The sequence below is a fragment of the Geotrypetes seraphini genome, chromosome 2 (genome assembly GCF_902459505.1).
Source record: "Geotrypetes seraphini chromosome 2, aGeoSer1.1, whole genome shotgun sequence".
In the NCBI taxonomy this organism is placed as follows: Eukaryota; Metazoa; Chordata; class Amphibia; order Gymnophiona; family Dermophiidae; genus Geotrypetes; species Geotrypetes seraphini.
The window spans coordinates 265871345-265885891 of NC_047085.1; the positions used below are offsets into that span (position 1 = coordinate 265871345).

The 14547-nt window shown below is 43.9% G+C and overlaps 1 protein-coding gene across 3 annotated transcripts in view; it reads left to right on the plus strand.

Moving 5' to 3' along the window:
- ELP2 (elongator acetyltransferase complex subunit 2) overlaps positions 1 to 14547 on the plus strand; it is a 189028-nt gene that overhangs the window by 119975 nt on the left and 54506 nt on the right. For all 3 annotated transcript variants that reach the window (XM_033929590.1, XM_033929587.1, XM_033929588.1), the window contains exons 15-16: positions 366 to 461; positions 6562 to 6619. In XM_033929590.1, the coding sequence (XP_033785481.1) occupies positions 366 to 461; positions 6562 to 6619 (154 nt within the window). The remainder of the gene's footprint in view (positions 1 to 365; positions 462 to 6561; positions 6620 to 14547) is intronic.

Genomic DNA, 14547 nt, shown 5'->3' on the forward strand with positions numbered 1-14547 from the left:
GTAAACGGACTTAGACGTCCATATCGATTATGCCCCTCTAAGCGGTTTACATTCAGGTCCTCAAGCACCCACAGAGATCTTTACCAGTTTTTTTGTAGATACCATTACCTTTCCAAACAACATGCAGAGTTTTGAAAATATGAAACTACTGTATATGCTTTCTACCACTCCTGTTGTAATCCGCCACAGGGAATGCGTCTGCTTAGTTCACATACTTTACCTCAGAAAAGATGGGCAGTTTTTGTAAACAGATTTCATTTTATCTAGGTAAATACCTTTTGAAAATTGCTCTCATAATGTAACATACTTGCTGATTTTTGCAGAATATATACTGCATAATTTAAAAAAGACTTTTTTTTGGACAGGAGATTTGTCTACACAATCTGTTGATGAAGAATACAAGTTCAGTAGTCCTTCAGACCAATATTCCCAGGTTTACTTTCAACCAGTGAACCTCACAGGTACAAAATGGGACTTTGGTATTTCTTATATAGTATAATAAATGTTTCTGAGTATGTATTTGTCTCTCTCTTTCTCTTAACTCATTCTCTATGTACGAGTATATCTATATAGACAGACACACACTTCTTTGAAAAATGTTATGGGGCTCATAATCGAAAGAGAAAAACGTCCAAAAACCGGCCTAAGTCGGCACTTGGACGAACATTTCTCAAAAACGTCCAAGCGCCGAGAATAAAACCGGGTTATCCCAGGACAAGCAGGCAGATATTCTCACTAATGGGTGATGTCATCCGACAGAGCCCCGATACGGACGTCTCACAAGCATGTGTTGCTTGAAGAAACTTAGAAGTTTCGAGATGCCCGCACCGTGCATGCGCCAGTGCCTTCCCGCCCGATGGACCGGGCGTGTCTCCTCAGTTCTTTTCTTTCCGCGGAGCTGAGAAGTTTTACTTCAATTCTGCGCTGACTGAATTCACGTTTAATTGCCTTCTAATTCCGCGATTTTGGATTTCTTTTCCTCTTTTCGTGTGTTTTCTTTATTTTATTTTAAAAAAAAAAAATTTTTTTCTTCCGGCGAGTCGGCCGGGTCGGCCACATGGCTCAGGCCCAGCTCCTTCGATCTAGCGGCGGAGCTTTTTCGGCCTATGTCCCGGCCAATCACCGGTTTTAAAAAGTGTAGCAAGTGCCAGCGCGCGATTTCGCTGACGGACCCGCATCGACGCTGCCTGCAGTGTCTTGGTCCAGAACATTTCCCGAAATCGTGCCGGCCTTGTTCCACTCTAACAGCGCGAGCGTTTAAGCGGCGCTGCCTGTTGTGGGAGTTGATGTTCAAGATGGAAGCTGCTAAGGAACCTTCAGCTTCGACTTCATCGGCCGCTTCGCCTGTCCATGCGAAACCAGCGAATACTCCTGCTACTCCAGGCCTTTTGAAGCCGGCTTCGTTTACCCCGACTTCGGCCACGAGTTCGACGCCGGTGCCTGTTCCCGTCTCCTCGGCTCAGGTACCGCCTTCCACTATTCCACCGGTGGTCATTAAAGTGCCAAAGGCTTCCAAGCAGAAGCACTCGACCACGAAGGAGCGCGAAGACCGTGCAGGAGGACCCCCTTTCGGTGTGGATCCCTCCATATCGGCTTCGCTGCGGTCCCTGCTGGAAGCTCAGTTCGTCGAGCTCATGCAGAATATGGGACCCAGGTTAATCGCCTCCATCCAGGGTGACCTCCCGGTCCCGATCCCAGGGGGCAGGCCGCCCCCTCCTCCTCCTCCTCGTCGATCGATCTCATTGCTTGACGAGGAGGAGCGGCGGAGGCGGCTGGTTCCTCGAGGCGGGCCTCCTTTAGCGATATGCCTCCTTTAGAGCCCATTACGCCTCTGCGCCATCACGGTGCCGTTCCTCCGACTGATAATTGAAGTCCTGGGCATAGTAAATCACAGGAAGAGTTCTTCCGCACTCCATACCAGGCCTGGGCTGCATCGCGTGAGGCGGCCTCCATTCTGCCCCTTCGCTCTACCGCTTCCAGTCCCATGCATTCACTGGAAGCTTCGGGGGACCATGCAAAATATAGGCGTTCCCGCTCTCCCTCCCGGCACCGGGAGGGACATCGATCCAGACACTCATCTCGGCACTCCTCGTGCCATTCTGAGGTTTCGCCGCAGAAGAAGCTGCCACGTCTGGGGTACTCCTCATCGGATTTATCTCCCCCGGAGGGGCCGGAGTACGAGAAACCATCTACTTCTTATTCTCCTTGTCGATCCCAAATCTCTCTGGATCCTGAGGCTTCTACTTCCTCCAGTCCGTCTCGAAGGCCCATACTGGCGGACCAGTTGTCCTTTTCTTCATTCCTCAGGCAAATGGCTGATGACTTGGATGTGACTTTGGACACTGGGTCTCGGTATTCTAAAGAGTATCTCGACACCATGCACTTGCCTAATCCTCCTGCGGAATCTCTTCGGCTTCCTCTACATAAATTGTTGGATCAAACATTCATGCGATGTTTTGAAACGCCGTACTCCATCCCTGCGTTCCCGAGCAAATTGGATGCCAGATACCGCATTGTTCATCACAAAGGGTTTGAGGGCGCTCAACTCTCTCACCAATCCCTGCTGGTCGAGTCCTCTCTCAAGCGTTCTCATCCCTCCCAAGTCTATGCCTCTGTGCCACCGGGACGAGAAGGGAGAACGATGGATAAGTTCGGTAGGAGGATCTACCAGAATTCTATGATGGCGTCTCGAGTGCTCAATTATAATTTCTTTTTTTCTTCATATTTGGAGTTCTTCTTGCCGGTTCTCCGCAAGTTTACTCCTTACATTGATTCTCAGGCTCGATTCGAGTTCGAGGAAGTGGTAGCCTCCCTTTCCCAGCTACGTCTCCAGCTGATGCAGTCCTCGTACGATGCCTTCGAACTCTCGACACGTACTGCCGCCTGCTCCGTGGCCATGCGTCAATTGGCATGGCTTCGAACGATTGACATGGATCCGAACCTACAAGACAGACTTGCCAATGTGCCTTGTGCGGGCGCCGATCTATTCGACGAGTCTATCGAGACTGTTACCAAGAAACTTTCGGATCATGAAAAGTCTTTTCAATCTATTCTTCGGCCTAAGCCCAAGCCTCAGCAGTCTCGACCTTCTAGACCGCCTTTGATTTATCAGCGGCGCTACACCCCTCGTCAAACTCCTGCTGCGAGACAACCGGCGAAGAGACAGCCTCCCCAGAAAGCTCAGCAGAAGCCTCAGCCGCTGGCTGCACCGAAGGCTACTCAGCCTTTTTGACTCTCTTCCAGGGAGCATAACCGATCTCGTTCTGCATCCCCCTATTTTTCCCATTGGGGGTCGCCTCCATCATTTTTACCATCGATGGGAGGCTATTACCACCGACCTCTGGGTCCTTTCCATCGTAAGAGAAGGATACTCCCTTCATTTCCATCGGATCCCTCCGGACCACCCTCCAAGAGAGTATCCTTCCAACTTGACGCAGACCGCCTTTCTCCTTCAGGAGGCTCAGGCTTTGCTCCGGCTTCGGGCCGTCGAGCCGGTCCCGATGGACCAGCACAACCGGGGGTTTTACTCCCGGTACTTCCTCGTCCCGAAGAAGACGGGCGACCTGCGGCCCATTCTGGACCTTCGAGTCCTCAACAAGTTTTTGGTAAAGGAGAGGTTTCGCATGCTGACCCTTTCTTCTCTCTACCACCTCCTCGAGCGGAACGACTGGTTATGCTCTCTGGATCTCAAGGAGGCCTACACTCACATTCCCATTCATCCGGCCTCCCGCAAGTTCCTCAGATTTCGGGTGGGACATCTACATCTGCAGTATCGAGTGCTTCCTTTTGGCCTGTCCTCGTCTCCCAGAGTCTTCACGAAGTGTCTGGTGGTGGTGGCCGCGGCACTCCGGAACAGAGGTCTTCAGGTATTTCCCTACCTCGACGACTGGCTCATCAAGGCCCCGTCAGCTCCAGAGGTCATTTCAGTGACCTTGACCACGATCTGCTTCCTGCAGAGCCTGGGCTTCGAGATCAACTTCCCCAAATCTCATCTGCAGCCTACCCAGTCCCTTCCCTTCATCGGGGCGGTACTGGACACCATTCAGCTTCGAGCATTCCTTCCTCCGCAGCGCATGGATGCTCTTCTTCATCTCTGCCAGTCTGTATCTTCTCGCCAGTCCATCTCAGCGAGACACATGATGGTCCTCCTGGGCCACATGGCCTCTACAGTTCATGTGACACCCTTTGCCAGGCTCCATCTCAGAATTCCTCAGTGGACCCTAGCTTCACAATGGACTCAAGTGTCAGACCCGTTGACTCGACACATCATAGTCACTCCTGCTCTTCGGCAGTCTCTACTTTGGTGGATGACCTCTTCGAATCTATCCAGAGGTTTGCTGTTTCACACTCCTCCTCACCAGAAGGTTCTCACAACCGATTCCTTGACCTATGCCTGGGGAGCTCATCTGGATGGGCTTCGCACTCAGGGGTTCTGGACCAGTGCGGACCGCCTCCATCAAATCAATCTTCTGGAGCTCAGAGCCATCTTCTATGCTCTTCAAACTTTTCAACATCTGCTTCACGACATGGTGGTCCTCATCCGCACAGACAACCAGGTCGCCATGTATTATGTAAACAAGCAGGGGGGCACGGGATCGGCCTCCCTATGTCAGGAAGCTCTCAGAGTCTGGGATTGGGCGGTTCGCCACAATGCCTTCCTCAAAGCTGCTACATTCAGGGGAAGGACAATGTTTTGGCAGACAACTTGAGTCGTCTCCTCCAGCCTCACGAATGGACTCTCCATTCCAACCCCCTTCATCGGATCTTTGCACAATGGGGGACGCCTCAGATAGACCTCTTTGCGGCTCCCCACAACTTCAAACTGCCTCAGTTTTGCTCCAGGATCTACACTCCTCATCGCCTCGAGGCAGATGCCTTTCTGTTGGATTGGGGGAATCGCTTTCTGTATGCGTTTCCTCCATTTCCTCTCATTCAAAAGACTCTGGTCAAGTTGAAATCAGACCAGGCCACCATGATTCTGATAGCTCCTCGGTGGCCCAGGCAACCTTGGTTCTCCCTTCTACTTCAACTCAGCAGCAGGGAGCCGGTGCTTCTTCCAGTGTTTCCTTCTCTACTTACTCAACATCAAGGATCACTGCTTCATCCCAACCTGCAGTCTCTCCACCTGACAGCTTGGTTCCTCTCAACGTAACCCCTCACCAGTTTTCCCAGGAGGTGAGGGATGTGAAGCCTGCTACTCGACAATGCTACTCCCAGAAGTGGACTAGATTTTCTTCCTGGTGTGTGTCCAATTCCAAGGAGCCTCAGCGAGCTTCACTATCCTCTGTGTTGGACTATCTTCTACACCTGTCTCAGTCTGGTCTCAAGTCTACATCTATAAGAGTCCACCTGAGTGCTATTGCGGCTTTCCATCAGCCTCTACAAGGGAAACCTCTATCTGCTCATTCTGTGGTTTCCAGATTTATGAAAGGACTTTTCCATGTTAATCCTCCTCTCAAACCTCCTCCTGTGGTTTGGGATCTCAATGTTGTCCTTTCTCAGCTCATGAAGCCTCCGTTTGAACCTCTCAACAGGGCTCCACTTAAGTATCTTACCTGGAAAGTGGTTTTTCTGGTGGCCCTCACGTCTCCTCGCAGGGTCAGTGAGCTTCAGGCCTTAGTGGCGGATCCACCTTTCACAATATTCCATCATGACAAGGTGGTCCTTCGCACTCATCCGAAATTCCTGCCTAAAGTGGTTTCTGAGTTTCATCTAAACCAATCCATTGTAACATAGAAACATAGAAATAGACGGCAGATAAGGGCCCACGACCCATCTAGTCTGCCCACCTTAATGTCCCTCCCCTACCTTTGCCCTGTGAAGAGATTTGTGACATTGATAACCTCAAGCAGTGTCTGACTGAAGTGTGGGCAACTTGAGTCAGGGTGTCTTTGATGCCGCTGTCGATCAGTGTAGAAAACAACTCCAAGCATATGTGTATATCAACAGTGGCCATTTTGAACATTTGCTATAGGCTTATTGCAAATTTATCCAGGATGATATATCCTAAAAGTTATTGAAATTGGTCAAGTTTTGACAGAGTTAAGCTTTTTATAGTTTCTTTGAAACACAGTATATATGTATTTATATAGAAAATCAGAAACAAAAATACGTAGAGAAAGAATTATATTTTTATTTTGTGAAATTAGTTTCATCACAAAAACTGTTTTGATTGGAGAAAAAGAATAAGTTGTGTATTAAGTGTTTTTTTTCCCTGAAACCATAAATTGGTATTTTGTTATCTTTGTAGTCTTGCATAAATAAGTTTGAAGGTCTCAGTTCAAGCCTCATTTAACTGGAATCCTCAGATATGTCCCTGCATACATGGGCAGAATCTTGAACTGTTTTGCTACAAGTGAATCAGGACTATGAGTAAAAATAAAGCTTGTGCCCCTATCACTGCCAGACAATACTCTTCACAAATATAAATGTTGATTAACTCAAAATGATGCAGCAAGAGTAAACAGACAGACAAAGCTAACTAAAAACAAGTTCCTGAAAAAATAATTCTAAAAAAATGTTTAAAAACCATCTATAAATGAAATGATTTTTGTATTATAGAACCTCCCACGGAAGATCACCTCTTGCAAAATACACTCTGGCCTGAAGTTCAGAAACTGTAAGTTATGGTACCAGCATTATATATTTGAATGTATTCACTTAGTTAATGATGTTCTTTATCATTCCATTTTATTATGAATTATCCACTGATGTTGTGTCTGCTTATTTTAACTACTGAAGGAGCATGTTTATACCTTTTTCCTGTCAGTACCTTGGTATACTATAGCAGGGAGGGAGGATGCCATCTGCTAAGTAAGAAAAACTGTACTTTTCTCCATTGAGAAAAATGACCATTTAACCCTACCCTCTGTTTTCTATCCGATAACCAATTCCTAATCCATAACTGAACTTTGCCACCTATCCCATGACTCTTAGCCTCTCATGAGGAACTTTGTCAAAAGCTTTCTGAACATCTAGATACACTTCATCAACCAGCTCACCTTTATCCACATGTTTATTCACACCTTCAAAGAAGTGGGGAAAACACCCTCCAGGGATTCAAGACCAAGTTAGACAAGTTTCTGCTGAACTGGAACGTATGCAGGTAGGGCTTGTCTCAGGGCTCTGGTTGTTGACCAGAGGGCTGCCGCATGAGAGGGCTGCTGGGCACGATGGACCACTGGTCTGACCTAGCAGTGGCAATTCTTATGTTCAAGCAAATTGGTGAAGCAAGATCTCCCTCGGCTGAACCCATGCTGACTCTGTCTCATTAAATTATGTTTGTCTATGTGTTCCACAATTTTATTTTTTATAATTGTTTCCATCATTTTGCCTGGCACTGAAAGGCTTACTGGTCAGTAATTTCACGGATCTCCCCTGGAACCCTTTTTAAAAATCGGCGTAATATTGACTACCCTCCAGTCTTCAGGTACTACAGATGATTTTAGCGGCAGGCTACAGATCACTTACAACAGGTCAGCAATTTCATTTTTGAGTTCTTTTAGTACCCTGGGATGTATACCGTCCAGGTGATTTATCACTTTTTAACTTGTCGATTTGGCTTAGTACATCTTCCAGATTCATCGAGATTTCTTTGTTCCTCCATATCATCACTCTTGAAAAACATTTCTGGTTCAGTTAAATCTCTTGCATCTTCTTCTGTAAAGACCGAAGCAAAGAATTCATTCAGTCTCTCCACTATGGTCTTATCCTCCCTGAGCGCTCCTTTTGCTCCTTGATCATCTCAACAGTCCCATGGATTCTCTTACAGATTTTCTGCTTCTGATGTTCCTAAAACAATTGTTATGAGTTTTTGCTTCTTTTGAAAGTTTATCTTCATATTCTTTCTTAGCTTTCTTTATCAGTGCTTTGCATCTAACTTGCCAGTGCTTGTGTCTTTTCTTATTTTTGTCATTCAGATCCTTTTTCCATTCTTTAAATAATTTTTTTTGGTTCTAATAGTCTCTTTCACTTCACCTTTTAATTATGCCAGCTCTAGTTTCCTCATCTTTCCACCTTTGCTGATATGTGGAATACATCTTGTCTGGGCTTCCATGATGGTATTTTTAAATAACATCCACGCCTGGGTTATAGTCCTAACCTTTGCAACTGATCCTTTTAGCTTCTTTTAAACTATTTTCTTCATTTTATCATAGTCGCCCTTTCGAAAATTAAACGCTACAGTAGATTTCTTTTGCGATGTCACTCCCGGTATCAGCTCAAATTTGATCACGTTATGGTCACTGTTTCCCAGCGGACCCAACACAGTTAACTCCTGTACTATGTATTGCATCCCACTAACGATCAAATCTAAAATAGCTCCCCTCCTTGTTGGTTCCTGGACTAGTTGCTCCAAGAAGCAGTGATTTATGACGTCTAGGAATTTTACCTCCCTAGCACGCCTCGATGTAACATTTATCCAGTCAATGTTGGCGTAATTGAAATCAATCAACAAATCACAGCCTGTACCCTCTTCTGAAGGGATTCAAATCCTTGCCAAATGTAGATAAACTATGGAGAGAAAAGACCTCAGTGTCTACATTGCAATGTTCAATTCAAGCAAAAGCCTAAAGTAGTCAAGCATATACACCTTAAACATAGGCCAAAAAACCTCCACACTGCTTTAAACATCTTGTCCACAAAACAAAAAATTTGAACCCTTCTTCAGGAAAATTGGTCATACAAACATTCTCTCAACTGTACCAGTGTGGCAAAATATCACCAAAAAACACAAATTGAAGTGGAGCTATAGCAAAGGCAGTCATGCATTGTTAGTTATACCAAAAACTTGGAACAATTCAAAAAAGAGTCTCACAGTTTAAGTGCTAAAACAATAACCCAAAAACCTCTGCTTAAGCAAAGTTCAAAGATACCACTACACTTATCTGTCCAACGTGCTCCTCTTGATCCAACGCTCCACACCCGATAATCCTCTTGCTGTGCAGAAATCATCCAACCGCTTCTGCCTCACAGTTGTGCATTTAAATACTCTCCTTGAATGTCAGCCAAAAAAAACTACACACCTCAGCCAAAAACCTCAAACAACAGCCAACCAGCTTTACTACTCCCTTCAGGAGACCCTGTTTCACACGTCCATCTTCATGGGAGAATTTGAAAGAGAGAATTTAATAATTTGGTATAATATTTTGCCACACTGGTAACAATTGAGAGAATGTTTGTAATACCAATTTTCATCTTGCTGTTTTGAAAATTGTCTCTGGGTAATTGTAATCATTCATTATTATACCGTTGCCCAATTCTCCAGCTTTCCTAATCTCAGAAAACATTTCTTCATTTGTCTGCTCATTTTGTCCCGGGGGATGGTAGTATAGCCCTACCTTTATATTCCTTCCCTCCACATATGGAATTTCTATCCATATGGATTCCACACTGCTATCCATGTTATGCAGAATGTTTATTTTATTTGATTCAATTCCCTCTTTAACATATAGCGCAACCCTCCCCCCTCACCGATCCAATTTGATCTACTCTATCCTTGCAATATAATTTGTACTCAGGTAATACAGTATCCCATTGATTGTCCTCCTTCCACCAGATCTCTGAGATGCCTATTATATCTACCTCATCATTTAGTGCTATATACTCTAACTCTTCTATTTTTATTTTTTAGGCTTCTAGCATTTGAATACAGACACTTCAAATTGTGTTTTTTCCTTGTCTGCTGAGAAGACAGGGAGAATTTGGGTCTTTTACTCTGCCTTCCTCTTAAACCCTGCTGGCTTTCTTTCACCATTATTGAAACCACTCTACTGGGACTCCCTAAATATCCTGTTTCAATAGTATCCTTCAAGGATACCTCACACAGAACCATCCACTCCTGGGCCACTGTCGGCTTTCCCCTGCATCTCAGTTTAAAAGCTGCTCTATCTCCTTTTTAAAAGGTAGTGCCAGCAGCCTGGTTCCATCCTAGTTAACGTGGAGTCCATTCTTTTGGATCAAGCTCCCCCTTTCCCAGAAGGTTGCCCAGTTCCTAATAAATCTAAGTCCCTCATTCCTGCCACAATCATCTCAACCACGCATTAAGACTTTGGAACTCTGCCTGCCTCTTGGGTCCTGCGTGTGGAACTGGGAACATTTCTGAAAATGCTACCCTGGAGGATCTGGATTTCAGCTTTCTACCTAAGATCCTAAATTTGGCTTCCAGAACCTCCCTCCCACATTTTCCTATGCCATTGGTACCTATGTGTACCAAGGCAGCTGGCTCCTCCCCAGCACTATCTAAAATCCTGTCTTATATACCGAATCATCTCCTAAAAATAGGAGCTCGATTCAGTTTATATGATTAGATCACAAGAAAAGATCCATTAATATTCATTGGAACTATTGCCTAAAAAGCAATGAAACATAGTGGTTTTTAAGGTTTTGCGAAAGATCTGAAGAGATAAACACGGTTTAATTTGAGGAGGTAGTCCATTCCATATCGCAGTTAGTAAGTATGGAAAGGAGTGTGAAATTTTACTAATAGACTTGATTGCTCTCGATGAAAAAGAGAGCTTATTCATATGAGTTGTTCTCGTACCTGAAGATCTCTTGGTGTTTAGAGATAAAGGCATCAGAGGAACAAATAATCCATTACAAAACTGTGCCATTCATCTACTCTGTCATGTTGATAGATACTCACATGTTTCGCCATTACTCAAGGAAAAACACTGTCTACCTATCATGCAACGTATGAAGTTTAAGATTCTTTTTCTGGGAGTCATGTAATGCTGATAAGCTGAGCGGATGCCTGCCAGCTCTGCTCCCACCAGAAGTTTTCCTGTTATTAAAGCCTGCAATTCAGACCTTCTGCCATGATAGAATAACTAGATCAGGGCTGGCCAACTTGTGGAAATAGTATATTTATTTATCTTACATTTCTGTATCTGTGTCTGTGGTTTATTAATGGTGCTATTTATTTCTGATTTAAGCCTGCTTTCTTGAGTGCTGGGCAAACCTATTCCAAAGGGTTCTTCCCATTTCTAGGATATCCTCTTCCACAAGATTCCTTCCAGCAGGGAATCTCTTCCCTGTAATATCTTCTTCGGTAGTTGAGCTTTGGGTTGGGGCTTCTCTCATTTCTTTGCTGGCTTGGTTTCAAGCCTCAAGCTCACTCCTTGCATTAGCAGTTAGGTAGAGGAGTAGCAAATCCTCTGGCTTTTAATTTCAGTTTATACCAAGACACTAACTAAAGCTTGAGATAACTCCACAGTAAACACAAAATCGAGTTTCAAGTTTATTAGGTTTTTTATATACCACCTATCAAGGTTATCTAAGCCAGTGGTTCCCAACCCTGTCCTGGAGGACCACCAGGCCAATTGGGTTTTCAGGCTAGCCCTAATGAATATGCATGAGAGAGATTTGCATATAATGGAAGTGACAGGCATGCAAATCTGCTCCATGCATATTCATTAGGGCTAGCCTGAAAACCCGATTGGCCTGGTGGTCCTCCAGGACAGGGTTGGGAACCACTGGTCTAAGTGGTTTTACAAACACCAAAAAGTAAATCTACACAACAATCAACACTGCACCAAAGGGATCTCTGGCTTATATGGGACTAGGAAGGACCCATTACAGTTATCACAGCAAGGAATGCTCTAACACAGGCATGTCCAACTTCGAACAGGTCGTGATCTATTTTTTCTGGCCAAAAGTGCCAGTGATCTACCACCATGAAAATTTAGTTTCAAATTAAATTTTTACCCAATAAAGTTGGAGGATTCCCCCCCTTCCCAATTTTTAATGAACCTTCTGTCATTTACTTGGATGTGATCAGCTGTTAAGCAAATTAAGCAAAAACAAAACAGAGATGAAGATCCAGTAAGAACTGCGAGGGGAAATGGAAAGTACATTTTTTCTTAAAGTTTTATTGAGTAATAACTTTTTTGAACTTTTATTGAGTAATTTGTGATAAATTTAGGTCGAGTATTGATCCAGGCTGATCTTGCACAATCTTAATATTTCGCTCTTGCTCATTAGTAAGACATCTAAGCCATTTCATCCACCAGTGAGACGTCTGAGACGTTGCATCCACCAGCTTTTTGAAGTTGAGTGAATATTGCATGAGAGCCAGTCTCAGGGAATCCTGGAGATGTTAATCTGTCATGTTGGAACATTGTGTACTCTTTGTCATTTTCAGATGGGAAAACGCAGATTCACACAAATAAGTTGAACCGACACAGTGTAAAGCTTCACTGCATGTTCTCGAGCTGGGAAATTTGTCTGTAGGCACTAGCTTCTAAAATGATTCTTGCTCAGCAAGGGTCTTGAGAAAAATGTCATTTTTAAGGGTTAATATTTCATTTTCAAGAGATGGTTTGTTCAATGAGTATTTTTTTACTGGTAGCAGCTGCAGTTTCTTTAATGTCCACATCTACTTTGAATGGGTATGACAAGTACTCCACAACTGTTCCAATTTTTTGGAAATCACAGAATTTATTTTTGAATTCCTGGATAACTGAACAGATTTCTGTACATACTTCTTGTTCTGAAAAACAAAATTTGGATATTGTCTCAGATGGTCATTAGGAAAATGATCAAAAGTGTTGTTTGCAACATCAGTCATCATTAGCTCAAATTTGCTCTTGTAGGATGAAACTACTCATCATCTCGCCAATGCGTTTGTTTTTACCTTGTAGTTCAAAGTTCATATCACTTAGTTTGCCTGTAAAGTCAACGAGAAATGCCAGATCACATAATCACTCTTCATCTTCCAACTTTGCTTGGTCATCTCCCCTCTCCTTCAAAAAACTTATTTCATTCAGCAAATCACAAAATCTTTGCAGAAATTTGTGCCTACTTAGCCACCTTACATCTGTATGCAAAATGATTTCTGCTGCCCCTTCATCAAGAGTAAGATTGAAAAGCCGTCTTTGAAGTGATCTTCCACGAACTGAATTTACAGTTTTGAAAGTGATGTCCATGAAAGTCTTTGTATTGAGTCTCTTGCTTGCCAAAACTTACTGGTGAATGATGCAGTGGTAAGAAAGGAAATCTGGGAAGTTGTCATGCTGTCTACAGAGGGCTGTGAAACACTTAATCTCATCTGTCATTGCTCTTGCTCCATCAGTAGTGATGGAAACAAGTCTATGCAATGGAAGATTACACTTTGTCATAAAAGAATGGAAAGAACTGAATATTTCCTAGGCCGGTAGTTCTCCCTTTTAAAGAAATCATTCCAAGTAGTTCTTCTTTAACACTGAAGTCTTCAAAAACCATCCAGATAAAAACTAGTATCTGGGCTATGTCTCTTATGTCTGAAGATTCATCCAGTTGGAGTGAGAAATCAACACAATTTGAAACATCCTCCAACAATTGTTCAGTTGTGTCTCCACACATCTTTTCTATTCGCTTGCACGACGGTGTTTCTTGACAATGGTACCTCTTAAACTAAACTAAACTAAACCTTAGGTTTGTATACCGCATCCTCTCCACAATCGTAGAGCTCGGCATGGTTTACAGGAGCTGGGATAGAAAAGGAACTCCAATGAAGGGTTATAGGCCTTAGTATAAAGAATGTTTAGAGGGGCTTGTGTACCAGAGAGGGAGGAAGTATTACATCTTTGAGAATAGCCAAGTTTTCAGATGTTAACAGAAAAGTTGGAGGGAGCTCAGATTCTGAAGTGGGGAGGTAAGGTTGTTCCAGAGCTCAGTGATTCTGAAGGGGAGGGAGGTCCCTAGTTTTCCTGCATGGGAAATGCCTTTTAATGAGGGGAAGGATAGTTTTAATTTTGGGGTGGATCTGGTGGTATTAGGATTTGAAGAATTCCAAGAAAGTGGAATAAAGGGAGAAAGGATGCCGTGTAGGATCTTGAAAGTTAGGCAGGCGCATTTAAAGTGGACCCTGGAGATTACTGGAAGCCAGTGAAGCTTGGACAGGAGCGGTGAGACATGGTCAAATTTACTTTTTGCGAAGATAAGCTTAGCCGCGACATTCTGAATCCGCTGAAGTCTTTGAAGGCTTTTCTTTGTTAGGCTTAAGTAGATAGAGTTGCAATAGTCCAGTCTGGAAAGGATGACGGATTGAACAAGGACGGCAAAGTGTTTTTGATGGAAGCAGGATCTCACTTTTTTACCAAGGAATTGAGGTGGTCGTTGAAAGACAATGTAGAGTCAATGATAATGCCCAGAACTTTGCTTGAGAACTCAGTGTGGAGCCAGAGGACAGTGGGATGAAGGTGGGTAGCAGCTATGATCTCTTTCTTATTTTTAAATCCTTCAAAAAGATTGTCAGCTGCTTCAAGAAAACAATCTTTTACAAATTCCCCTTCAGTGAAAGGTTTGCATTTCTTTGCGATCAGGTTTCTGACCTTGAAGGATGCTATGGTTGCATTGACCGAATGTGAGCTTGGCTTCACTATCAACTGTTGGTGAGTAGCCAATTTTGATTTAAGGTCTTTGAGCTTCAGTTTACGAAATTCCCTTTTGGGTGGAAAATAAGCATCAAACTTATTCCTATGCAGAGCCTTATAATGACGTTCCAGATTACCCTCTGTGGGCAAGGATCCTGGGGCGTTACAAATTAGACAACAACACTTGTCTTTCACC